The sequence below is a fragment of the Caretta caretta genome, chromosome 10 (assembly GCF_965140235.1).
Source record: "Caretta caretta isolate rCarCar2 chromosome 10, rCarCar1.hap1, whole genome shotgun sequence".
Classification (NCBI taxonomy): Eukaryota; Metazoa; Chordata; order Testudines; family Cheloniidae; genus Caretta; species Caretta caretta.
The window spans coordinates 77,820,768-77,847,160 of record NC_134215.1 but is presented as its reverse complement, the minus strand read 5'-3'; the positions used below and the strand labels follow the sequence as shown (position 1 = coordinate 77,847,160).

The following is a 26,393-nucleotide window of genomic DNA, read 5'->3' as shown; positions in this document are numbered from 1 at the left end:
CCGTTGAAAATTCGGCTGCCCATAACTTAGCCAAGTGCACACAGCAAAGCCTGCAACAGAGTCAGGAGTAGAACCCAGACCTTCTCGGCCCCACTTCTGCAATTTAACCATAAGCAATGCTTTCACCCTTCCCCAGCGATGGGACACACCCCAACATGGTTTCAGTGGGTTTCCAGCATTGTGTGACTTGAAATTATAGTCAAGAGCTTACCCCTCCTTACCCCTATTGTTAATAATTACAGCACCTTGCACCTGCCCACCACATGGCCCCCATGCCCCGGTCCCTATGGGGTCTATGGGGGAAGGAGGTGCTGCCCCAGTCCCTATGGCTGGAGGGGGAGGAGCAGCCCCTATCCCTATAGGGTCTACATGGGGAGGAGGGGGGCTGGCCCCAAAAGAGAATGGGGGGGAGCTGCTCCTGTCCTATGGGAGGATGGGGAGTTGGCCCTAGAGGGTCTATAGGAGGAGCTGCCCCTATGGGGGAGAAGGGCAGCTGGGCCTAGTCAGGGCTTGTGACTCCTTGGTGAAGGGCGGGGGAAGCTGCCCCCGTTGCTAGGGCGTTGGGAGGCGGGGCGCAGCAGCGGGCGCTCGAAGGCTCGGCGCTCGACCCGGGCCTGCCGGCTCGGGGGCTCGGCGCTCGGCCCGCCGGGGTAGTGTCCTGCGCGGCGCGGCGCGGCGCTCTAGGCCCCGCGGGAGTCGGGAGCGGCGTGGGTAGCGCGCGGCAGGATGGTGAAGCTGACGGCGGAGCTGATCGAGCAGGCGGCTCAGTACACGAACGCCGTGCGGGACCGGGAGCTGGATCTGCGCGGTGAGGCCCGGCGGGGGCCGGCAGGCCCCGACCTCGGAGCCGCGCGCCTGGGGCGAAGCGAGGCCTTGCTCGGCGACCGGGGGCTCTGTGTTCGTTCGTGTGTGTGTGTGTGTGTGTGTGTGGGGGCGGGCTCGGGCCGGGGGAGGGGAAGAGGTGGGGAAGGTTGTGGGGGAAGGGGTTCGGGCCGGGGGAGGGGTTGAGGTGGGGAAGGTTGTGGGGGGAGGGGTTCGGGCCGGGGGAGGGGAAGAGGTGGGGAAGGTTCGGGCCGGGGGAGGGGAAGAGGTGGGGAAGGTTGTGGGGGAAGGGGCTCGGGCCGGGGGAGGGGTTGAGGTGGGGAAGGTTGTGGGGGGAGGGGTTCGGGCCGGGGGAGGGGAAGAGGTGGGGAAGGTTGTGGGGGGAGGGGCTCGGGCCGGGGGAGGGGTTGAGGTGGGGAAGGTTGTGGGGGGAGGGGTTCGGGCCGGGGGAGGGGAAGAGGTGGGGAAGGTTGTGGGGGGAGGGGTTCGGGCCGGGGGAGGGGAAGAGGTGGGGAAGGTTGTGGGGGGAGGGGCTCGGGCCGGGGGAGGGGTTGAGGTGGGGAAGGTTGTGGGGGGAGGGGTTCGGGCCGGGGGAGGGGAAGAGGTGGGGAAGGTTGTGGGGGGAGGGGTTCGGGCCGGGGGAGGGGAAGAGGTGGGGAAGGTTGTGGGGGGAGGGGTTCGGGCCGGGGGAGGGGTTGAGGTGGGGAAGGTTGTGGGGGAAGGGGTTCGGGCCGGGGGAGGGGTTGAGGTGGGGAAGGTTGTGGGGGAAGGGGTTCGGGCCGGGGGAGGGGAAGAGGTGGGGAAGGTTGTGGGGGAAGGGGCTCGGGCCGGGGGAGGGGAAGAGGTGGGGAAGGTTGTGGGGGGAGGGGTTTGGGCCGGGGGAGGGGAAGAGGTGGGGAAGGTTGTGGGGGGAGGGGTTCGGGCCGGGGGAGGGGTTCGGGCTGGGGGAGGGGTTGAGGTGGGGAAGATTGTGGGGGGAGGGGTTCGGGCCGGGGGAGGGGAAGAGGTGGGGAAGGTTGTGGGGGCGGGGGGTTCGGGCCGGGGGAGGGGAAGAGGTGGGGAAGGTTGTGGGGGCGGGCCGGGGGAGGGGTTGAGGTGGGGAAGGTTGTGGGGGAAGGGGTTCGGGCCGGGGGAGGGGTTGAGGTGGGGAAGGTTGTGGGGGAAGGGGTTCGGGCCGGGGGAGGGGTTGAGGTGGGGAAGGTTGTGGGGGAAGGGGCTCGGGCCGGGGGAGGGGAAGAGGTGGGGAAGGTTGTGGGGGGAGGGGTTTGGGCCGGGGGAGGGGAAGAGGTGGGGAAGGTTGTGGGGGGAGGGGTTCGGGCCGGGGGAGGGGTTGAGGTGGGGAAGGTTGTGGGGGGAGGGGTTCGGGCCGGGGGAGGGGAAGAGGTGGGGAAGGTTGTGGGGGCGGGGGGTTCGGGCCGGGGGAGGGGAAGAGGTGGGGAAGGTTGTGGGGGCGGGCCGGGGGAGGGGTTGAGGTGGGGAAGGTTGTGGGGGGAGGGGCTCGGGCCGGGGGAGGGGTTGAGGTGGGGAAGGTTGTGGGGGAAGGGGCTCGGGCCGGGGGAGGGGAAGAGGTGGGGAAGGTTGTGGGGGGAGGGGTTCGGGCCGGGGGAGGGGAAGAGGTGGGGAAGGTTGTGGGGGGAGGGGTTCGGGCCGGGGGAGGGGAAGAGGTGGGGAAGGTTGTGGGGGGAGGGGTTTGGGCCGGGGGAGGGGAAGAGGTGGGGAAGGTTCGGGCCGGGGGAGGGGAAGAGGTGGGGAAGGTTGTGGGGGGGTTCGGGCCGGGGGAGGGGTTGAGGTGGGGAAGGTTGTGGGGGAAGGGGTTCGGGCCGGGGGAGGGGTTGAGGTGGGGAAGGTTGTGGGGGGAGGGGTTCGGGCCGGGGGAGGGGAAGAGGTGGGGAAGGTTGTGGGGGAAGGGGCTCGGGCCGGGGGAGGGGAAGAGGTGGGGAAGGTTGTGGGGGAAGGGGCTCGGGCCGGGGGAGGGGAAGAGGTGGGGAAGGTTGTGGGGGGAGGGGTTCGGGCCGGGGGAGGGGTTGAGGTGGGGAAGGTTGTGGGGGGAGGGGTTCGGGCCGGGGGAGGGGTTGAGGTGGGGAAGGTTGTGGGGGGAGGGGTTCGGGCCGGGGGAGGGGAAGAGGTGGGGAAGGTTGTGGGGGCGGGGGGTTCGGGCCGGGGGAGGGGAAGAGGTGGGGAAGGTTGTGGGGGCGGGCCGGGGGAGGGGTTGAGGTGGGGAAGGTTGTGGGGGGAGGGGCTCGGGCCGGGGGAGGGGTTGAGGTGGGGAAGGTTGTGGGGGAAGGGGCTCGGGCCGGGGGAGGGGAAGAGGTGGGGAAGGTTGTGGGGGGAGGGGTTCGGGCCGGGGGAGGGGAAGAGGTGGGGAAGGTTGTGGGGGGAGGGGTTCGGGCCGGGGGAGGGGAAGAGGTGGGGAAGGTTGTGGGGGGAGGGGTTCGGGCCGGGGGAGGGGTTGAGGTGGGGAAGGTTGTGGGGGGAGGGGTTCGGGCCGGGGGAGGGGAAGAGGTGGGGAAGGTTGTGGGGGCGGGGGGTTCGGGCCGGGGGAGGGGAAGAGGTGGGGAAGGTTGTGGGGGCGGGCCGGGGGAGGGGAAGAGGTGGGGAAGGTTGTGGGGGCGGGCCGGGGGACGGAATAGGGGAGCCTCACTCCAGTTGTGCGCACTTTGTGGGGGGTGATGTTGTTCGCGGTTTCTTGCCTGGGTACTCTGCATTCCTTGTTGAACCTGCTGCTTTCACCCCCCACACTAACTCCATCTAACCCAGGTCTGATGCTTTCCCCCCAGGGTACAAAATCCCCGTCATTGAGAACCTGGGTGCCACCTTGGACCAGTTCGATGCCATCGATTTCTCTGACAATGAGATCCGCAAGTTGGACGGGTTCCCTCTGCTGAAGAGGCTGAAAACGTTACTCATGAATAACAACAGGATATGGTATGGGGCTGTGGTGCTGCAGCGTGGGATAGATTGGGGGTGTGCGTGGAAGGAGTCCTGGGGTGCAGCCAGTTTTTAGTATTGGCTTTTCCTTGTATCATTGGAGTGGTGCAATTTACAAATGGCCAATGATTATTTTAATGGAGGAACGCAGCATGTTGCAATATGGAGCAGCATCGTAGCCTGCTTCATTTTCAGTGGGCTTTACACGTGCTGATGCTCATAACTCCTGGGTCAGATCAATAAGTATTCTCCTCTTTTTATGGTCAGGAAAACTAAGGCATGGAGTTTGTGATTTGCTCAAAGCCACAGATACTCAGTAGCTTTTGTTTACCATTCCTGTGCTCAGACCAGTGAAAAATGTAAATCATGGTCACGAAGTTTGGGGCATTGGTAAGTGGGGCACAAAATGGATGTGATCAGAGGTAATTTACAGTAGCAAATAAAGAACCAAACTGTTTTACTTGAAACAGGGTGAATGATTCCAAAACCAGGTGATCCCTTGTACATGTATTGCATTGAAGGGTTAAAATGTGTGTGCATGTTTTTATTATTAAAATTTATTACCAACCTAAATCAGATTTTGATTATTTTTTTTAAAATATTAATTTTAGTCGGATCGGTGAGGGACTCGAACAGGCCTTACCCAACCTCCAGGAGATCATTCTTACCAATAATAGCATTGTGGAGCTGGTAAGTTACTAATGAAAAAATAGATCAAACCAGTTTGAATTATGCACATATTTGTCTATGTTGTTGTTGTTACATGGCTTTGTTTAAAGCAGTTTTATTTGCCTTTCATGTATTAATCACAGATTATCTTTTCTCAAGGATAATTTTTGACATGCAGTGAAGCATAAGATGTTACTGATAGAGGGCTTTTCTAGGAAAGGTATAACACAGTAACATGTGAATAGAACTATTCAAATGCATAAAAGTTGAGTGTGTGCGGGATTGTTTGTGGGACTGTAGCCTTCATTAGAATGTACCTTTTGAAGTTGGATATTGTGCTATTTTTATTACAAAAAGGTCAGACTTTTCTTTAATTTTTCAGTTTGATTAGGCTTATGCCTCTTTTACACTCTTCCGATGTAAAATGGGCATGGAATATTAAATGAGAATAGGAAACTTTCACAAGGATCACTTCATTGCTTTGAAATTAAACAGCTCCAGATCTAAACAGACTCAAAGAAACAAAGTCTTGTGAATTAAAAAAACCTGAAACACTCAATGTAAAAACTTTTTTTTTTTTTTCATAGTTGTATTATAGCCGTTTAGGAATCATATGCAATATTTTTTCCTAGTTTCTATGTTTGCATTACATGCTTGTGAATGCTAACAGTATTATTATATACCCTCTTAAGGCTAAATTTTGTCTGAGACTATTGCACAGGCATAAATAAGGGCAGATTTTAGTCCTTGGTGTGGGGCTTGAGATTTGAAGTCCTTGATGGCATGGTTAGGCCTTGCCTACGCTACAAAGTTTTGTTGCCGAAAGTTATGCCACTTTAATTAAAACTGCTGTTGCATGTCCACACTATGCTCCTTGTGTCGGCAGAGTGCATCAACACTAGCAGCTCTTGCATCCATACAGAGAGCAAGTGCACTGTGGTAGCTGGCCGCAGGGTGCTATGGGAAGGGTTTGCAAAGCTGCCATGGGGCAGGTACAGCGTCACATGATGCAGGTTTCTCAATCCCATTGTTCCATGGGCATCCCAGTAGATTGTCAGCTGCCTTTCAACTGAAGGGGGCTGGAGAGTGGTGTGCCTTGGGCCAGGGAGACAGCAGGCTGACCAGCCAATCCTGGGGGAGGGGGAACCCCCCTCCCACATCAGCCCTCGACTCTGCTCCTCACAGCAATCTCTCTGAAGCAGCCTATGGTTTTGTGATTCCCTCCAAGTTCTTCCGCAGCCTCCTTAGCTGCAGGGAGCAGCATCCTGAGCAGCTCTGTGACCTGAGGAATGTCAAAGCAGCACGGCAGTCAGTCAGTCCTTCCACTCCCCACAGCAGCAGTCTGCCTGCCACTGTGTTACTAGTGTAGAACAGAAGCATTCCAAGTTAATGACACAGAGCAGCACAGCTCAGATGGCAGATACTTCCTGGAGCTTTGAAAGGGGAGGAGAGCATGCCTGCAGGGTAGCAAAGATCAAAACAGTCATGGCAGGCATTGTGGGATATTGGTGGAAGCCAGTTATGTGGACAAAACAAACAGCAGTGTCTACACTGACGCTTTATTGCTTTAACTTTGTCGCAAAAAGCTTTATGCCTCTCGGCGAGGTGGTTTTATTTTGTCAGCAAAACAGACTTTTGCTGCCAAAAGTAGCTTTGTAGTGTGTAACCTCCCTTGCTTTGTTGGCAAAAGGCAGATTTTTGCCAACAAAACTTCGTAGTGTAGACAAGGCATTATCTGCTTAATCCTTATCTCAATGTGCTAATGGCCTAAGACTAAAATTTGTTTTACCTCTTCTTTTTTTTCTTTTTCCCCTGTTATTTTGAAGGTATTTTATCCTAATGATATTCAGAACATTTAAGAGCAATTCTTTCTTGAATGAAGGTTTATATACTGAGTAATTCAGATATTGTTAAGTACTTTGTTTACATTTCTAGAAAAAATATTTTCAGATCATTGTAATAAATTACACTTTCATTTCATTTTCACTTTTTAAAAAAAAGTTTGAAATTAACATGATCTTTATCCTTTGTTATAGTCCGATATCCTTTACAGTAGCCGCATACTACCAACCATTTTTACTTACCCGCTATTTATATGAGTGCTTGGATATGCTAGAGGCTAATGATAGTCCATTACAAGTTTTGGACTCCTGTTAAGTTAGAACATAAGAATGGCCATACTGAGTCAGACCAAAGGTCTGTCCAGCCCAGTATCCTGTCTTCCGACAGTGGCTAATACCAGGGGCTTCAGAGGGAATGAACAGAACAGATAATCATCAAGTGATCCATCCCCTGTGGCCCATTCCCAGCTTCTAGCAAACAGAGGCATGGGACACCATCCCTGCCCATCCTGGCTAATAGCCATTGATGGACCTATCCTCCATGAACTTATCTAGTTCTTTTTTGAACCGTGTTATAGTCTGTTTTAAGATTACTTATTGTAGTTCCATTATTCAGGGTGAACTGGATCCTTTGGCAACAATTAAATCACTGACTTACCTGAGGTACGTAATCTTAATGTGTATAAACAGATCTTTTTAATGTACAGTTATACTTGCTTTTAAAAAAATCTTTCATATTATTTTACGCTTACTATTAGCCACTGGCTTAGTTCTTTGTTTTGAAATGGCTGGTTTTTCCATTGGACCCAGACGTGTGTTAAATAATGAATCAATAAACAAAAGCTACAAAAAATACATAATTTTTAATGGGTGAAATTCTTCAGTTACCATCAAGTCTGCCAAAGTAAATAGGAATTAGCCACTATGTTTACATTAAGTGCTGTGTAAGCATACAACCGTCTCTATTGTATATTTTACCTTCTCAGAATTACGTTGAGATCTATTGTTACAAAATACTTCAGTTTAAATCTAAATCACATGCTGTTCAGCAGAGGGAATTGCATCAAGCCAGGAGATCAATAAGAGATCATGAGCCAGAATCGGGGGTGAGGGGAGGAAATGTTCAGATTTTTGTTTGTTGTAGAAATATGATGAACAATTAGAGTTGTTTGTGTTTTCGTTTTCATTTCCATAGTAAAATTCACTAAGATGGTAAACTAGACTCTAAGAACAAACTTTCACTCTTTTTCATAGAGATGAAGAGCAGCGTTGTTACTGCATTTATTTAGTGTGCAGTCTTAAAGTTTAGCGTGCAACTTCTTTAAAAGAAGCAGTCTCTTGTATTCAGAATTTCTTTAAAATCTTTCTTTACTTCATAGTATTTTAAGGAACCCTGTAACAAATAAGAAGCATTACAGATTGTATGTAATCCACAAAGTCCCACAAATCAGAGTGTTGGATTTCCAGAAAGTGAAATTAAAAGTAAGTGGCATTTTTCCTAGCCTCTCTGTAATTAGGATCTTTTAGTTAGACATTTGTTCTTGTTTTGTTTTATTTGAAAATTTAATGGTGGTGCAATTTGTGCCCTCCCCCCTGACCCACCAGTGTTTGTAAGCTACATTTACATCAATACTGGTGTCTAATGAAATACATACTTTGGGGCAGCTTTTACTTCACCAGTTCACTGTTTCAATAGCTTAATTCAGTAGCTTAAACCACCAGTGTTTAAGTACAGTTTGGATCTTCTTTGTCCTTTTTAGTGTTCTGAGTACAGCAGCAGATCTTTAGTGAAAGAAATAGGAAATCTTAACATAAACCTCCACTCCATCTGAGGACAAAAAGGTGGGGAAGAATTTCCCCTGGGAAGTGTCTGAGACTGCCATACTCAGAGTTTAAGCCTTTTAACTTCTTGTCAAAGTGCTTCTAAATCTAGTGTTGACACACCGGTCTTCGCTGATCCAAGAAGTCTTCAGCCTATTTGTTTTTCAAGGAAAGAAGCTATGCAAAATGCACATGATGTCCCTATTGAAATTAACTTTGTGTGTGTGTGGTATCGCTGTAGGAGCGTCAGGAGGCAGAGAAAATGTTCAAGGGCAAACGGGGTGCACAGCTTGCAAAGGATATTGCCAAGAGAACAAAAACGTAAGATAAAGAGAACCAATTTAAACAGGCATTTGCCTTCAGAAACACCACCTGGGTTTCCCTGTGTGGCAGTGGAGAGTAAATTGAAATGCCACTTGTTAACAGGATGTCTTAACATCTCTGGTGGTGTCTCACCAGATATGCTGGCTCCAAACATCCTACTCTTGGATGGTGGTGAATACCATTGCTCAAAACCACTTTTTTTTAAAAAAGGTGACTTCTCATTACAGTCTACGCAGCAGAACTCAACTGTTCAGCAACATCCAAGTTAATGGCTTAAATCCAATGCATAATCTTCTTAATGCAGAAGGCCTGCTTCTCTTCATGAGCAGATAAAAGGGTGGGAGGTGGGGAAGCAAGTAAAAGGGTGGGAGGTGGGGAAGCTGACCTGCTGGTGTTTCTGAAGGAGGCAGTTCTTCATTGTATCAGTTTGTTAACAAAGATAAGATACTACACTTGATTGAATGCAATACTTCCGAAGTTTTAACTTTGGAAGTTAGAGAAGCAGATGTCATTCATAGGGATGTTAATGATATGCCTTTTATTTTTCTTTCAAGTTTCAATCCAGGTGCTGGTTTGCCGACTGACAAAAAGAAAGCTGGGCCCTCCACAGGAGATGTTGAAGCAATTAAGGTAACATTTTTAGGACATGATGTACAGGGAAAAACGAAGTAGGGAAAGTGCCCAGGATCAGAAATTTAGTGATGTTAGGTGCCCCCCTTACTGGTAACGGCATTCTTACTTTCCAAAGTAACAGAGGAAAAATGCGTTCTGATCACTTACATACTATACCTTTTGAGTTTCTTGTTGCAGAAATCTGAGGTTTTATTGGACTTCCTTTGCGTCGCTTTCTTGATTTTAGCTACATCTTGTTCTGAGTTTAGACTTGACCACAGAGTAGGCCAACATACTGTAACTCTCTCTACAGTAAAATTTTAGTTGTCTTGAAGCAGATGTTCTTTATATATTAATCGCAGCAGCTTGTTAACATGTTGAATGAGTATTGATCAGCTTGTTGGTCTTCCCTTTCTAGAATGCCATAGCAAATGCTACAACTCTGGCTGAAGTGGAGAGACTCAAGGGTTTGCTGCAGTCTGGTCAGATACCTGGCAGAGAACGAAAAACAGGTAATTGTATACTTTTGTTACTCTTCTGGTTTGTTACAGAGTGATTGAGTAATATAAACAGCATGAATCAAAAACATAACTTTTTAAAACTTTGCCTGGAACTTGATATGATCTCAATCAGTGGGTTGAGGTGGATGGGTTATGTTGTTGGAGATGGTTAAAAAAGAATTGGTGTCATCAATCGTTCTGATTCTATTTCCAAAAAGTTAAAAGGATGGAACAAGGGAGTGGATATTTCATGCTGCATAAATCAGGAAAGATGAACTTTTAGACACTGTGAAAGGATGCAGGAATCTTAATCAAAGTGAAAATGTAACACTTCTGCAGTATAGTTGAATTTGACTAAAATCATTTGGGCAAAATTTGACAACCTCAAAGACAAAAGCTTAATTTTCTGGGTCAGTTTGCTGACCCTAAAGATACCAAGTATTCTGACCTTTTTAGACAGTGGAAGACCTAGACTATGGGGAGTTTCTCAGTGGGAATAAAGCAAGCTGCATATCAGACTAGGCAGTGACAAGGTCAGATGTTACCATGGGTATAACTCAAACTGTGCAGTAAAATAATTGAACCAATAACTGTAGGTGAATGTGAGAATCTTCAAATCATTATCCCCCTTTTCAGATAGGGTATAAGAGATTAGTGTCTGTAAAGTCTTAACAGGTATTAAATAATTCTGATGTATCCATTTAGTAGGACCAACAGAGGAAGTTGAAGAGGAGATGGAGGAAGACACAGTTCCCAATGGATCTTAAATGGTATCGTCAGGTGATCTGAAGAATATGTACTATTGTATCCTTGTTTATGAATACATTTCCAGTGTTGTCATAGAGTTAAGTTAATAACATTATCACTTCTACAAAATGGATTTTTGTTAGCTTGGGGCTTTTTTTGAAGTCCGATTAGTGTGTGTGAAATTTCCATTGTAAATTTTATACTGTACATGAAGTCCAATAAAACAGCATTTCCTCTCTGCAGGCGTTATTGTGACAATTTTATTCTCTGTGGGCCTAAAATCGATTTAGTATCCTCTTCTTCCTTAGGTTTCTCCTAGATGCATTCTCTTTCCCCAGTGGCCTTTTCTTTAACTCACCCTTGATATTTAGTTACTGGTGAAGTCTTCATATGATTTAAACTGTCGGTTATTAAAATATGAATATAAATATTGACACAACTGTGGAGAAAGCAAAAAATAAATTACCCATGGTCTATATTTGGTTAGCCAAAATGTAATTACCAAAGTTTGAATTTAGTCAGTTGACTAACCCTTATTCCCTTTTTAAAAAACAACAACAAAAGTTATGCATCTGTTAACTAGGGCCAAGACCTCAGTTTTGTATTATCCAGAGATTGCAGTACCAGCAATCAATTAGGTCATTGGTTCGTTAATTCACCAGTTATCCTTCTCATCAGCACTCATGCAGCCTGGTACTGTGAAGCTGTCTCCCATCTATGAAATGACTCTAGAAGTTACACAGATCTCCTATTAGCATAACTGCAGTATGTATAAAATCACCCATTGCAGAAACACTGTGATGCTAGAGCTCCTAAACATTCTGCACCACCAAGGCTTTTCAGTCACCATATGCCTGAAGCATGCCTTTACAAGGTCTGAGTCAGCTGGACTTCTAAAGACTAGGATGCTGAGTGATGTGACATGCTTATGCAGCAATGCTCATGGTTGCAGGCTCTTCCCATTGCAAGCCAAACCAATGAAGCAGTACACTGTCTGTCTCCCTGGGTGTAATGAACTAATGAAAAAGAAAAATGACAGATGTGCCTTGGAGCAGCCTGATTCAGGGGGGTGGGGGCCTAGGTATGAGTGAGCATGTTCCAGTGATGCATAAAGTTTTTAAAAACACTGATCTGCTATTTGGAGCTCTGTTGAAGGACAAGCAGTAGTGAGTCCTAAAATGACATGCAGCCGTACAAAGAGCATCTGGGGAGCGGAAGCAGGAAGCTAGGATAAATGTAAGCAGAGAATCTAGAAGCCGCTGCAACTGGGGACCCTATCCAGGAAATGAACAGCAGTCAGCTGTCTGAGAAGATCTGCAGCCAGCAAAGGAGGTAAGAGATGAAGAGTAGAGAGACTTGTTCTTAAAAGCTGATGCTAGTGTGAAGGAGGCTTGATGTGAGGGCTAGGTGTAACCAGTGCCAAATCATGGCGGTAGAAGGGGTGTAAAAGCATAGGTAACAAGGGCTGGCCGCTCATACAGCGAGGGAGGCACTGGCAAATGCAGAGGGAGTTGGAGAGAGGAATAAATGCTCAGTTCTTCCAGGCCAGTAACAGCTATGGGCAGGCCCTGTTCCTGCAAGTCACAGGCTGTAGGCAGGGAGCTATTCACAGCCATTAGACACAGGGAGGCAGGATCTGCCGAAGTCCAGGACTTGGGCATGCCTTAGAGACGGGGTCTTGGGACCCGTGGGGGCCTCCACCCCCTGCAACCCCTGTGGCAGCTACACCCATCACTCCTGGCAGAGGCAGGGGCAGCTGGAATGCAGGGGAGGATCCTAGGGCAGTCCAGGGAACCTCAGGATTGGTAGATCTGGGCTTCTCAGACTCAGAGCACCTCTAACCTTTGATTGGTCTAGGGCTACCCTCGCTGTGCTTCCTGATTTCTCATCATTGGTCTGAACATCTAACACCCCCCTGCTGATTGGTTTAAGTTTTGGCCTCTTCCTCTATCGCTTGATTGGCCGCAGCTTCGATACCTCTTCTTTTGATTGGTCTCCGCTTCCTTTTTTTTTTTTTTTTTTTTAATACTAACCACCGTCCCCTGATCTTTCCTATATCGCGATTGGCCGTCAGCAGCCGCGCTGCTTTCTGATTGGCGGAGCCTCTCCAGGCCCTGGCTACGTGTCGCCTGGCCCGGGGAAGAGCGCCGGGGGCGGTACCTGCTCCCGGACGTGGCGGTCAGGCGGGCTGGCCCCGTGAATCCGGCTCGCTGTGAGGGGAGGCCGCGGCCGGCGGGATGGAGCTGGGCGGGGGGGCGCCGGGTCCCGGCAGGCCCGTGCTGGAGCAGGAGGGGATCCAGGTCCTGCAGCAGTCGGGTGAGCGGCCGGGGCCCTGGGCTGGGCCGGGGGCGGGCTCTGGGGGTAACGCCCGCCCCGAGGCGCTGGGGGGGGGGGTCTGGGGGGCAGGGTCGCTCGTGAGGGGGCCTGGGCTCTGGGGCTAAGCGCCGACCTGGGGGCTGCCCCCCCCCAGCGTGTAGCCTGCCATGGCCCGTGGGGGGGGGGTGAGGGGTGACAGGCCCCACAGGAGTGCGGGGGGATGAGCCCCCACGGATCCTCTTCCCCGGCAGCAAGTGGGAATCCAGGCCCAGCCTTGACACCTCTGGCTTGACGCGTCCCTCTCCTCTTTCCCCAGTAGGCTGGCTGCTGGCCAGCTACGGCTGGTACATCCTCTTCGGCTGCGTCGCTGTCTACCTCGTTGTCCAGAAGTTGGCTGAAAAGATGAGAGGCCAGAGGAGGAACCGACCCAATGCAGCCGGGGCACCACTTGGTTTGTAAATCTCCATTGGCTCTGGGGTGGCACGTTCGCTTGCCCTGGTTTAGATCCGTGGTTTAGATCCTTTACGGTGGGTCCTTGGGCGTAATACCTTGGAAGGCTTCCCAAAGTCACGGTTATTGGTAGAAGGTCAGATGTGGAGAGCTTTGTTAAACGCCAGTATGTGACAACGTTCCTGCTCTAAGGATCTTATGAACTAACACAGACGTGATACCCAGGGCAACTTTTCAGGCAGCAAAGGTGCAGAGCCCTCACTGGCGAGGAGGTCAGTGGGGAAGGCTTAGTGAAAGATGTGGCGTTGAAGACTGGGAAGGCTTTGCCAAAGATGGAGGGTGGCCTGAAAGGAGAAGAGAGAAATAAGGGAAGCAGTGAAAAGAGGTGCTGCAGGATAGCATAGGGTTTGGGGATAATGCATTTTGACTATGATATTGAAAGCAACACGTTCTGTATAGTGACTTATATGATACCGTGGTGCCAAAATACTTCAGGGTTCATCACCACGGAAGTTGAGCACCCTATAGAATTGCCAGAGAAACTGCAAGATGTTTTTGTTATGCTTTGCAAACCCTCCTGATTAGTATTTGCCAGTCACTTCCTCCTTCTTATTATCCCTTAGCGCCACCCACTTCATAGGTCATGTTTGTGCATAGCTGCCTACTGTGTATGGTATCTTATCTCTTGAACTGTGCCACTAGGTTGTAAATTGTATGCAGTCCAGGCTTTGTTTCAGTTTGAAACCACCTATTGCCTTCCCTTTACATGCTGGCTTTCTTTCATCGGGATAACTGGATGTCACTGTGCAATGAAACTCCACAGGAATCTTTTTTTCGAAAAATCGTGTTCCATTGTTGCAGGCTGCAATGGAAATACTAAGTCACGGGAAAAAATGACATGCCAAAAACCCAGTATTTTACACAACTACTGCTGAAACTTCTCTATCCAAACAATTATTTATTCATGATTTAATACATATCAACATACAACTCATGCATAGAAAATATGAAACTTCCTTGTATTAACAAGTAGAAAACGCTGAGTAAAATATCTGAGGTTTTGGGGGGTTTTCTGGGGGGAAGTCAACCTTTTCCCCTGTGACACTTACAAAAGGCAGCAGGGAGAGAGGTGGATACAATAGGTGGCCTGTATCAGGCTGTCTGCTTTCTCCTTGGAGAGGAAGGTGTATAATATCTTCATAAATCATGTCTCTGATAGAGCATGTTGGATCTTCCACTTTATTGTTATGATGAGACAAGTAGGAGCAATTGGAGAAGGAATGGGAGGGAGTCTGGGCTGGTTTGTTAATGATACCTAATAGAAAAAGTTCTGTAGGTAGATGAAAGTGGATTCCCTGCAGGAGTATGGGTAAGTAGTTCTGAAATAATTCTTACCAACCAGTTTCAAACACTAGAATGGCAACTTTAAATTGTTGATGGGTGGGTTAACTGTAATGGGTTAATGATAATTCCAAAAATTCTAAATGTGATCAGCAGTTGGATCAGTATATAAGTTATTGGAAAAGATTAGTTAGAAAGTAAGCTTCAGCTACAGTTTCTTCCAGAGCAACTATAGAGCTGTATGATTACACTTCTGTATCAAGATTCTTTGAAGATGATCGTTTTGCCAACTTTTTTTCATGATCTCATAGAACCTGATGTGGTGGTGAGACAGCAGGAAGCTCTGGCAGCAGCTCGCTTCAGGATGCAAGAGGAGTTGAATGAACAAGCTGAAAAATACAAAGAAAAGCAAAGACAGGTAATGTGAGGGCCAGGAGGACATTTATTTAACTTCTTAATTCGCAGTCCAGTTTTTGTGTGTGTGGTGGGTGGTTTTTGGGTTGGTTTTTTTTTTTTGGTACAGAGTAGGTTTATACCTGACCAAATTGTAGAAGATCTGTGAACTCCTGGATTTCTTCCATATTCTGTTTGGAACAGAAGGCTTGGAAGATTACCCAAGGCTTAAGGGTCAAATGGTGAAGACTGATGTATTCCATTTCTATTACTTCAAAGACTTTTGGCATAAGGAGAATAATTGTCTTAAGCCCAAATGCCGAAGTGCTTGCTTGAGTTGAAGCTTTGATGATCAGTCAAAATGATTAGATCCTGCTAACATGCAGGAAATTCATTCATGCTGGACTGTTTCCACTATTTGTTCTACTCCTTCCTGAAGTAACTGACCTAGTTAATACTTTTTTCTCCTAAAACATACAATAAGAGAAAACTCTATAGGCCTGATTCTTGAAAAAGTCAGACTTGGACTGTGATTGTGCATGCAAACCTGGGTTATGTGTACACAAAAGGATTCTTCACTGGCTATATTAGCATGCCAGTTAACCACACAATTACACATGGAATTTGTATGCTCAATAGCAGACTTAATTTTTCAGGAAATTGAGTGCCAGTACAACTCCACGAGGCCTTAAAAAGCTGTAGAGTGCAACTTGCACTAATGAGGAATACCACATAATTCAGTGATGCTGTCTCCTCTAGGTAACAGCATGGGAAAGCTAATAATCAGAATAGCAGTAATGAACCTCACTAATCCTAGTTCGCTTTATTTTCTCCCCGCAGTCAATAGAGATGGTAATATCTCTTCATAAGTAATCTTCAAGTGTCGGAGTCCTTATCAGTGTAGTTAGACTTTAGCTACCAGGATTTCTTCAAATATCAAATGGAAAACTGTGTTCAGGAGGAGAATAGCCATCTTTGAGGAAATCTAACCCAATGCATTTAGACTGAGAGAGCCTTGCTTTCTTTGACTCTGGGCAAACTAATATACCTCTTTTTCTTTCCCATCCTTAAGAATAAAGGAGTCTGATGTGTTAACCATTAGCCTGTACTGCCTATTCGATAAATTACTTTAAGAAAGATTCTGGTAGCATTTTCATATGCTGATAATTATGTTTATTCCATGTGAAAATATGCTTTATTCTGCTTTTCAGCGTTTCATTTGAACAATGTTTTCTTCCACCAAAAGCCTCTGATATTTTAAATGCCTTCATATCCATGATTTGTAAAGATTTGCTTTCAAGAAGACCTTTTTTTTTATATATACTAAAATCTAGTTAGCTCTTTACTTAACATTTCATTTTATTATTTCAATTTGTCTCAGCACATGGAAAAGAGGTGCAGCTATGATTTAAAGTCATATTCTTTCCCATCCCTGTGCAGTGTGGTTGGAAAGACTTAGATACTACTTCTTTAGCTAAGGCAAGGAAAAGTAGGAATTGTATCAGTTTTGTTTGTGTGTTTGGTTTATGATTTTTTTCTATGCTAAAATGGCAGCACTTTAGCTGTTGGCTTTTTGGGGGTTGTTACAGTTAATTATACCGTCAAACAGTGTTACAAATTCTTCTATTTCCGCCCCCACCCCCGCCCAGCTTGAAGAAGAGAAGAGAAGGCAAAAGATAGCAATATGGGAAAGCATGCAAGAAGGAAAAAGCTATAAAGGAAATCTGAAACTGAACCAGGTAACTTTACTCTTCTTAAACTTCACATGTTGCAGCAAATATCTTTAGTTAGATAACTAGCTGAAAACTACAAGTTGACAAGCTCTAAATAATTTTCATTTGTCTGAACAGCAAGAAATAGAATCCACTGCTTCTGCGTCATCAACAGTCCCGAAGCCTAAACCTAACAAAAAGCCTTTGCGAGGAGGTAGTAAGTATGAAACCTGGGTGTCTGTCAGTTATGGAAAATGAAATACTTATTTGGCTAGCTAGATGGTTATTTTATATGTGGGTGATTTTGTGTCTCTTTGTTGAGACAGAGGGTACGCCTTGATTCTCGATACAGCTCATGTCTTGTTGGAGGAGTCTTATATTTGAGCACTGTAGTCAGTACAAAGTCAGTTCAACTTTTGTAGCCACGTTCTGCTAAATGTTACAGAGAAAAATCTCTGGGCCTGTTTGTTTCTGCTGTGGGGAAACCTGACAGTATTACAGCCCCTTGAGAAAACGTTTTAGCATGACTCAGAGATCCAGTAACTCCTCACTTAACCTTGTCCCAGTTAACATTGTTCCGCTGTTGCTGATCTATTAGGGAACAAGCTTGTTTAAAATTGTGCAATGCTCCCTAATAACATTGTTTGGCAGCTGCTTGCTTTGTCCATTGCTTGCAGGATTCTCTGGATGAACAGCCCCTCCTTGTGGGGATTAGAACCTGAGGGGACCAGCAGCTTCCCCTCCGCCCCTCCCCCATCAGCTTCCCTAAATTCCCTGTAAGGTATGTGGCTTGGCAGCTGCCCAGCAGCAGTTCAGGTGCCGCCCTCCCCCAGCTGCTCCTGACCTGCCCTCTGCCTTGGAGCTGCTCCCGGGAGCTTCCTGCTTGCGGTGGGAGGAGAGACTGATATCAGGATGTCCCGCTGCTCCTTCCCCCTGCTCCGTACCCCCTCTCCACAAAGCGGAGGAGGAGACAGAGCTTGGCCAGGGGAGGCTTGCTGGAAGCTGTTGCTTCCTGTCTGACCTGGCTGATCTGCTTAAAAGGGCAACGTACTTGAAGTGGGGTCAGCGTACTTAAAGGGGCAGTGCACGTCTCTCTCTCTCTCTCTCTCTCTCTCTTTCTCTTTCATGCACCCCTCCGCACTTTGGAAAGTCAGCACTTGTGCAGCCGTGCATGTGCCTTCAGGAGGAGGGAGTGAAGTGGTGCACTCCAGCTGGATAGCGTGGGCTTATCAGCATGTTCAGTTTTTGCAGGGAAGTGTTCGCAGCTATTGCCCTGATTGCATCTATTGTGTTTCCTCCCTCCTGCCTCAGTCCATGCTGCCTTGTAGAGTGTGAGGCTACATTAACAACAGCGTATTAACCCTTGAGGGCTCAGCCGAGTGCTAGTTCATCATTTAGCAGCAAGGCATTCCCTGGGAAATATCCCACTATCTGACTTCACCACCTCAACCAAGCTTTACAATCATTCATTGCTGCGTACAATATTAAACTGTTTGTTTAAAATTGTTTAAAACTTGTACTGTATGTGTACATAATGTCTTCTGTCTGGTGAAAAAAATTTCCCTGGAACCTAACACCACCACATTAATTCTTATGGGGAAATTGGATTTGCTTAACATCATTTCACATAAAGTCGCATTTTTCAGGAACATAACTACAGCGTTAAGTGAGGAGTTACTGTACTGTCTCCTGATCTTAGAAAATGTAGATTTTGATTAACTTTTTTTTTTTGGTAACTTCTTTTGGTCTGGGAAATAAAAGGAGCCCCACAGCATGCTGTCTGGTCTCTGTGTGTATCTCCGAGCCCTCTTTTTTTAGATACGTCTTTTCTGCGTTTTTGTTTTATTTTACACAAATGTAAGTGTAATTTTAGTTTCATGCAGCATTTCATTTGCCTGACTGCTCAGATGCCACAGTGATTGAACCATGATATCAGTACTATAGATAAAAGCCACACAGCCAGTCCCTCCCCCCCCCCCCCCGCCCCATGTACAATGCACCTACTTTCCCTAATAATAAAGCCCAATTTGGGACCAATATTCTAATTGGTATTGCCATTAGTGATTGTCCAGATGATCCTACCAATGAATGTACCAAAGCAGAAGGAATACACCTTGAGGGTACGGCAGTGAATAGGTTACAATAGCTGCACAAAGAACCTTGTCGCATCTTTAATATGTTTAGTCAATAGTTCATTTTAGTATTGAGTTGAAAATCCTACTTGAATGTGAGATTGACTGCCATCAATGCCAAACACGTTGTATGTATCACCTTAACTGATCACTCTTGTTATAGTGTGTATGGTAACACCCATTGTTTCATGTTCTCTGTGTATAAAAAATCGTTCTACTGTGTTTTCCACTGCATGCATCTGATGAAGTGAGCTGTAGCTCACAAAAGCTTATGCTCAAATAAATTTGTTAGTCTCTAAGGTGCCACAAGTACTCCTGTTCTTTTTGCAGATACAGACTAACACGGCTGCTACTCTGGACCGTTGTATGTTGTGTATCATCAGCATACTCTAGTAGTCTGTTACCACGGAATGCCGAGCATTAAAACTGTTATGAACAGGAAATGAGAGAATAACAAAGAATGGGCTGCAGCTAAGCTAAGAAATGTCATAACATCAGTTGGTTCCTTCAGTCATTTCCCTCTCCTGCCACCTATCCTAGCTTCATCCCAGGCAGAATCCATGTTTAAATGACAGATTATGGAATTAGATGGCTGTATTCTGCTCATGAGGTAAACAAGGGTCAGTTGAAGAATCCTGCAGGCTGAATAAAATTCTGAAAACAGAACTTTTAGTTGTTCAGTGAACAAGATAACTTCTGTAATGATGGGGAAAGTCGTGGAGGTTTGAATGGAATAGGCTAATATTGAAAACTGCTCAGTCAGTATAGCAGAGAGTAGTAATCTGTCTGCTGATCGTGTATGGACAAAATAATTAGACAAGAGACATTTGCAAGCTTATATCTTTCCCAAGTGTACCCTTGTAAAAGGTGACTGAATCTGGTGTTTATCACATTGGGAAATCTAACTAAAAATCAGTGTCTGTCTGGTTTATCTTATGAAACGAGAAAAGTAAAATTGCCAAAGCCATGGGGATGAGAGGCCTGCACTTCTCTAACACCAGTAGCATGTCAGAAGTTTACTTCAAAGAGGTTACAGAGTTTAACCTCATGGCAAAAAAATGGAGCTTAATGGTCTGCAATAATGAATGAGCAGTGCTATGTCTGTGATGCAGACTTTGTTATGTACAGTGTTATCACTGCAAACTGCACATCTCCCTTGTGCATTTTGGAAGTCCTGTGGGTCTTCTGCCACTTAATTTCTCTGTTGGAGTGGGCCAAACTTGTGAAATATGAGTGCTGTACTGTGATATGTAACCTCTTAAAATTGCCAGACTTCAGTTATTGATGACATGGACTGTTGGATTGTGTTACGAAATAAATCCCCTCCTGACTGGGGTTTACCTCTAACTCTCAATTGTCCATGTTTTTACTATCCTTCCTCTGTCGTTGCAGGTTATAATCCTTTGTCTGGAGAAGGCGGTGGAACCTGTGCTTGGAGACCAGGTCGCAGAGGAGGTCCATCTTCAAGTGGATGAGGCTAACCTTACTGGTGTCTAATGACACTAGCAGGCCTAATCTGACCCACTAGTCAACTGCCTGCAGCTTGCATGTCACAGTGACTCTTTTGGGGCTTGGTTTAGTACAGGTGTAGACTTAGAAACAAATGTACATGACACACAGATTTTAATGTGACAGCTAAAAGCCCTGACACATTATCACGCACAGGAAAATGGTTTATCCTTTTTTAACAGACTGAAGATTATACAGGGAACAGAATGTCAATCAACAGTTGTCTTTTGGTTATCTAAAGAAGAAGCATGGTCTATGGCTAAAGCATGTGACTTAGTCACGAAGTCTGGCTTCTATGCCTGGCTGGTCAGGAGACTGCCTGAGTGACCTGAGGCAAGTTCCTTAACGATCTGTGCCTCAGTTTACCCATCTGTAAAATGGGGATGTTACCTTCCTCATAGGGGGGGGTGCACAAAGGCATATGGGTGACAAAGACCTGTGAGAATAGGGCTTGCCTGTATGATATTTCCATTCTTGGGGGCACTTCAACAAGTCTGACTTAATATTTCTGCTGGTTACTAAGTGCTAAATCTTTCACTGGGTGATTTAGAGCATGGCTCCAAGGGCTCAGATGTCATGGGTTTAGTACAAAAGGCCAGTTATTATAGATGAGTCTCTGTGACAAGCTGCATTGAATGATGTTGTCCTTATAAATGGTAAACAAACCAGTGAGGATCACGGATACTAGACAGTAGATGCGGGTTTCTTGCTATGTCTTTTTTTTTTTTATTTCAACAGTTTTGTAAAACAAAACACTGTAAATATTGAATACCATTGGAAATAAATTGTAAACTTAGTATTTGCAATACTGTGGTTTTTACAGCATCTTTTTACATAGGAGGTACCTGTTCTAGTTCAATAAATGTGACTAAAGCAAGATACTTCCTGGATTGTGTGGTTACGTTTTTTGACTACTAATTCAGCATTAATGCTTGGCCTGACATTTTGATGGCGTCCCTCAGTGATTTTTTTTTAACCCTTCTAATTTTCATTGGTGGCTATTTCAATGCCGAATGTCCGTTTTCTAATAAATAAATAAATCTCCTTCAGGCTGAGACCAAAATGCGGAAAATATCAGGCTAGAAACTAAAAGCTTTGGACAGTTACAAATGTTGGAAAATGGGGTAAAACAGATCCTCAGCAATTGAATCTTGTCCAGCCTTTACAATTGGAGAACTTATGCTGAAAAACATATGGCAAGGGCCTTGTGCTTTCAAATGGTTGGAGACGGTCAGTAGCTCTTTCCAGGCTGTAGTCAATGATCTCTGGCTTTTTGGGGTGGTGGAAATATCTTGGGCTGGTTAACTTGAAAACTAACAGACCTTCAAACAGAAGAACAATAATTTATAACTTCTGTGGCTGTGATCCTACAGTGTGATCCATTCATGGTGACCCCTGTGCTGATGACATCAGTGGGAACCTGCATGAGTCTAGTAGGTCCCCAGGCAGGATCAGGTCCTTTATCTGGAGGCCACTAGAGTAATTTCCTGTGTACCATCTTGCTTCTCTTCACCAGAGGCACTGCAGAAATCTTCCAACATGGGCTGGTGGCCTGGCGGTCTTTCATGCTGAATAGCTCAGCTGGATACAGAAGCCTGTCCTGTACCCTGCTGTCGGTCTATGCTGTGTGAAGGGTCCGGAACATTTGTGCTGAAAAGAGTCGACAGTTTGCAAATGAGTTTAACTCCAGCCTGTGTAAATTCTACATGCTCTAAACAGTAAGTGAATAAAGAGTATAGGCTCTTCATCCTTCTTTTTTGGCGTATATTCAGCTGTGTGGGTGGACACAGTGTTGATCTAAAGGCAGATGATTTATAAGTGTCACCCCCTCTTCAGTACTTTTATCAGAAACCTGGGTGGCTTTGGCTAGTCCTTCTTTGTGGATCTTGCAAGATAAAGCATGAAAAGTTCCCATCAAAGGCATATGGCAAGTATCCACACGGCTCTGGTCTCTTTATTTTGAGTTCGTATGTACAGTGTCCTATTTCACTAAACTAACTTAAAGCCCCTTGCAAAATTGTGCTTCTAAACACACACTTGGAGACTCTTCACTGCTATTTCTGCACGGATATTCCATTTTATGAGTTCACAAATCTTTATAGCGACTACCCCCTACATCTTATGTTCCCAACTTTCAACCGCTGACCATAAATGGACTATTTCAGCCAAGTGTCATTTAATCTTATGAGCTTTAAAGTCCCTAGTCAGAATCTCCCAGTGTAGTCTTCTCCTGTTACTTATGTCATTTTGATTTTAACTTGTAAGGGATATATCTAAATGCATTCAGAATGTGCAATGAGAAGGCTGTTAATATACTATCAAAACCATCTTTTCATTTCCTGGCCTCTGTGTGCTTAGATTCATACTCTCAAACGTCCCTGAGTATGTGTGTGCTATGTACTGTAGTGTGAGGCATTTCACTTCTTGGGGCTTTCATTGTTGAATAAAGCAAAGGAAAACGGGAGGCCAGGAAAAGCTCCATTAGTAGATTTTGAAGATCACCTATCATGGGAGTGAATGGGGTGGCAGGGCTGTCTTCAGGCCCCTGTGGTTGAGCATGAGTGTTCCCTAAGGCTGGGTTAACTGGGCAGCAGCATGGGTTTCACGCTGGGATGCTATCTTCACCATAGAAAGCGATGTTTAATTTTGAATGAAAGGTGCAAAATGCCCCAAATGACAAAGATTCTAAAAAGGCAGAATCAAAGGTGGGTGGGGGAGTAGTTCCTTTGCACTCACCTTGTTCCCAGACTCCCAATTTGTTTGTTTGTTTTAAAGGTAGCTTTTTTCCTTAAAAGATCTTTACTGAGTTATATGGATCTTTATTAGGTGCGCCCTGCTCCCTCTGTCAGGACTTCCTTGTTCAGGCCAGGCAGTGGGAATGTGTGTTTCACTGAGCTCCCTGATCATTAGAGCTGGGCAAATGATTGTCTTTTGGATGGGGCAGAGAAGATTTGCTTCCATGTCTCCTCCCTTCCAGCCAAGTGCCTTAATCACCAAGCTGAAGGGGAGCTCACTCTGGCACAGTGAATATTTATACAAAATGGAACAGCTTCAACAGGCATGCCTGAGAGTAGCTCACCCTAGAATACCCCTTAGCCCAGTGGTCAGGATGCTCACAGGAAAGCTGAATTCAAGTCCCTGCTCCAGAGTGGGGATTCAACCCTGGCTTTCCTGCATCCCAACAAATGCCCTCATCATTGGTTAGAAGGGGAAATGTACCCTCTCACTCTCTCTTTTCTGAAGCTGGCCCAGTCAAAACTAATTGGGTCAAATTCACAAGCAGTTTTCAGGGGTGATCGGAGATGTTCTTTTCTGACAAACTATAAACGTTTTGCCCAGTTCTACTAGTCATGTCAATTTTTGTTCCTTCTTTAGCAACTTAAGAGATGCCCACTGAGGATGGAGTGAGTTTATTTAGTGACTGGTAACTTTCAAAACAAACCAAAAACAAAAAAAACCCACCTTAATCCTCAGGTCTGTGAAACATGCCAAATTTGAATCTTCTTGAATCAGTCATTTTAGAGTTAATAATGAGCGAGTTAAAAATCCTACTCCCTGCTCTCCCCTGCCCCTCCCCCCCCCCCCGGCTTTATATTTGTTTTTGGCTTGCAATTACTCAAACAGCTGGAAGCTTTTTCCCTCAGACATCTAAAAAGCAGATCAATTCTGGACTGAAAACAAATATGGAAAGTTTTAGCCCAGAGGGAGAGTTATCCAGAACTACAAGTGAGTGAAAATGGGGTTATAACGTAACTGTGGAGTGCCACGCTCCTATTTAAGACAATGTCAAAATTCCAACAAACGGCAATGATACAGGATTGTACCCTACACTCGTTGCCTTCAGCAAACACACCAGTGTTCTCTAGCTTAAAAGCTTATTGCTTAATAACTGCTGTAATTGCACTGTTGTGCATTTACTGGAGATATTTCTCTGGCAGAGATTATACTGTAAAACATTAAGACTGACACTTATTTTGCTAGAACAATACAGAGTTTCTAGTTAACACAAATACTGTTTAAACCTCCAAGCATAAGACACCTTTGGGGTAGAATTTCAAAGACGTAAAGGAGTTAAGTTTGTGCCTTTGAAAATCTCTTTCCAAGGTGTTAGGTGCCTTCGCCCTGATCTACACGTTGGGGGGGGGGAGGGGGAGGAAGGGTCAACCTAAGATACGCAACTTCAGCTATGTGAATAGTGTAGCTGAAGTCGGCGTATCTTAGGTCGACTTACCTGGCCGTGAGGACAGCGGCGAGTCAACTGCTGCCGCTCCCCCGTCAACTCCACTTCCGCCTCTCGCGAGCTGGAGTTCTGGAGTCGACGGGGAGCATGTTTGGGGATCGATTTATCGCGTCTAGATGAGATGCGATAAATCGATTCCCCGATAGATCGATCATTACCCGCCAATCCGGGTAGATAGATTGATCACTACCCACCGATACCTGCCCTTAGAAATACAGCTAGACTTGAAAGATATCAGTTTCAACTAAACTTTCATTGGGAAGGTTTCTCAGGCCAAGGATGGAATTGCTGGTTAAAACAGGACAAAGAAACCCATTCCAGAGCGGCCAAGCCATTAGGGCATGTTGGGAAGACCCAGGTTCAAGTCTCTTATAGGCCACGGACTCGAGCCTGGTTTGCCCACTTCCTATCTGAGTGCCCTAACCCCCAGGATATTGGCTGCTCTCTCACATGGGGCTGCTTTGTTTTGGGATTCTTTGCAGAACTATTTGAAAGATCTTGGTTTCATTCCACATTATAATAGAATGAAATGCAGAAACCTCAAACAAATTTTGCATACCTGACTTCTTGTTTTCCAGCCAGCCCTCCACATAAGTAGCTTACCTCTTGCAGTAAAACAAGTTCTGCTGCATTTTCTAGAGTTTTGTCTGGTGTAATTTTGAAGTTCTCGGTGATCTGAGGCTTTCAGTGCTTCCCTTGGTAGATTAGTGTACGGTCTAGTTGATTTTAACCTTAGCCAGTTTTCTGTGATACTCATACGACGTATTCTGTTTCCTGGGAGGAGAACTCCTAGCACTAGTTGGAGCTCATAGTGAAGGGGCTAGCCAGGGGTCAGAAGGAGGGGGAAAGTACTCTATTGAGTTCCACTGAAAGCTAAGCTTTACGCTCTCACGATCTCAAAATACTACTCCTGGAGGATTGTGCAGAGCTCTACAATGGACGAAATCTTCCTCTGTGTAGGAGATCTGCACAAGGCCTCAGCATGGTTTAAGTGGGACCTAATTAGTAGTACATACCCATAGGAGCCCAGCCCCAGGTTTATGTCTACACTGCAGCAGGGAGTGAGCCTCCCAGCGTGGGTAGAACGACTCATGCTCCCTGGGCTCAAGCAAAGCACTTAAAACAGCAGCGCAGACGGTGTGGCTTGAGCTGCAGCTCGGGCTCTCAAGCCCACGCGACCCCTGGATCTGAGCTCAGGTGCCCTGCTAATGTGAGTCTTTCTACCCAGTCTGGGAAGCTCGCTCTCAGCTGTGGTGTAGACGTGTCCTATGCAGAAGGATTTCACCGAATACAATAGTCTCTCTACTTCCCTGCATGTTCTATTAGCAATGAAATGCTTAAGAGGGTTGACTTTTAAATCATCGCTTGGCTTTTTAGTCAACTTCTCCTGGAGATCAATGAGGCATTTCCCACCTGGGTTGTTTCAGGCTGGCTGCACATGACAGCATCATAGAATCATAGAATATCAGGGTTGGAAGGGACCTCAGGAGGTCATCTAGTCCAATCCCCTGCTCGAAGCAGGACCAACACCAACTAAATCATCCCAGCCAAGGCTTTGTCAAGCCTGACCTTAAAAACCTCTAAGGAAGGAGATTCCACCACCTCCCTAGGGAACCCATTCCAGTGCTTCACCATCCTCCTAGTGAAATAGTGTTTCCTGATATCCAACCTTGATCTCCCCCGCTGCAACTTGAGACCATTGCTCCTTGCTCTGTCATCTGCCACCACTGAAAACAGCCCAGCTCCATCCTCTTTGGAACCCCCCTTCAGGTAGATGAAGGCTGCTATCAGATTCCCCCCTCACTCTTCTCTTTTGCACACTAAATAAGCCCAGTTCCCTCAGCCTCTCCTCGTAAGTCATGTGCCCCAGCCCCCTAATCATTTTCACTGCCCTCTGCTGGACTCTCTCTAATTTGTCCCCATCCCTTCTGTAGTGGGGGGCCCAAAACTGGACGCAGTACTTCAGATGTGGCCTCACCAGTGCCGAATAGAGAGGAATCAATCTGCTGGCAATGCTCCCACTAATGCAGCCCAAT

The 26,393-nt window shown here is 46.5% G+C and overlaps 2 protein-coding genes and 1 long non-coding RNA gene across 6 annotated transcripts; 2 read left to right on the top strand and 1 right to left on the bottom strand.

Annotated features, from left to right (window-relative positions):
- Positions 1 to 637: 637 nt before the first annotated feature.
- Positions 638 to 10,502, top strand: SNRPA1 (small nuclear ribonucleoprotein polypeptide A'). 2 transcript variants are annotated; one of them, XM_075133210.1, is made up of 9 exons: positions 638 to 808; positions 3,600 to 3,747; positions 4,362 to 4,440; positions 6,877 to 6,923; positions 7,640 to 7,742; positions 8,323 to 8,402; positions 8,960 to 9,035; positions 9,436 to 9,529; positions 10,223 to 10,502. In XM_075133210.1, exons 1-9 carry the CDS (start codon positions 727 to 729, stop codon positions 10,282 to 10,284), a joined length of 771 nt encoding a protein of 256 aa, XP_074989311.1. In that variant the 5' UTR covers positions 638 to 726; the 3' UTR covers positions 10,285 to 10,502. The 2 variants fall into 2 exon arrangements, with proteins under 2 accessions (XP_074989311.1, XP_048724320.1); XM_048868363.2 differs by having other exon boundaries at positions 640 to 808; positions 10,226 to 10,502.
- A 1,897-nt stretch (positions 10,503 to 12,399) lies between these two features.
- On the top strand, positions 12,400 to 20,914 carry SELENOS (selenoprotein S). 3 transcript variants are annotated; one of them, XM_048868366.2, is made up of 6 exons: positions 12,400 to 12,580; positions 12,897 to 13,031; positions 14,683 to 14,789; positions 16,414 to 16,503; positions 16,615 to 16,690; positions 20,001 to 20,914. In XM_048868366.2, the coding sequence occupies exons 1-6, from the start codon at positions 12,502 to 12,504 to the stop codon at positions 20,081 to 20,083; spliced, it is 570 nt and encodes a 189-aa protein (XP_048724323.2). In that variant the 5' UTR covers positions 12,400 to 12,501; the 3' UTR covers positions 20,084 to 20,914. The 3 variants fall into 3 exon arrangements, with proteins under 3 accessions (XP_048724323.2, XP_048724322.2, XP_048724321.2); XM_048868365.2 differs by having other exon boundaries at positions 12,401 to 12,580; positions 12,900 to 13,031; positions 16,615 to 16,693; XM_048868364.2 differs by having other exon boundaries at positions 12,402 to 12,580; positions 16,615 to 16,693.
- Positions 20,171 to 25,098, bottom strand: LOC142073423 (uncharacterized). Its single transcript, XR_012670306.1, has 2 exons — positions 24,961 to 25,098; positions 20,171 to 21,767 (listed from the first exon to the last, which is right to left on the bottom strand). It is a non-coding gene; the product is annotated as an uncharacterized LOC142073423 (long non-coding RNA).
- Between the last annotated feature and the right edge of the window lie 1,295 nt (positions 25,099 to 26,393).

Bases quoted from the DNA above. Each gene is read 5' to 3' on its own strand.
- SNRPA1 (XM_075133210.1), top strand. From the start codon at position 727: ATGGTGAAGCTGACGGCGGAGCTGATCGAGCAGGCGGCTCAGTACACG. The intron at 4,441-6,876 runs GTAAGTTACTAA...TCCATTATTCAG, and splicing joins ATAATAGCATTGTGGAGCTG to GGTGAACTGGATCCTTTGGC. The intron at 6,924-7,639 runs GTACGTAATCTT...TTTACTTCATAG, and splicing joins AAATCACTGACTTACCTGAG to TATTTTAAGGAACCCTGTAA.
- SELENOS (XM_048868364.2), top strand. From the start codon at position 12,502: ATGGAGCTGGGCGGGGGGGCGCCGGGTCCCGGCAGGCCCGTGCTGGAG. The intron at 12,581-12,896 runs GTGAGCGGCCGG...CTCTTTCCCCAG, and splicing joins CCAGGTCCTGCAGCAGTCGG to TAGGCTGGCTGCTGGCCAGC. The intron at 16,694-20,000 runs GTAAGTATGAAA...CTGTCGTTGCAG, and splicing joins AAAGCCTTTGCGAGGAGGTA to GTTATAATCCTTTGTCTGGA.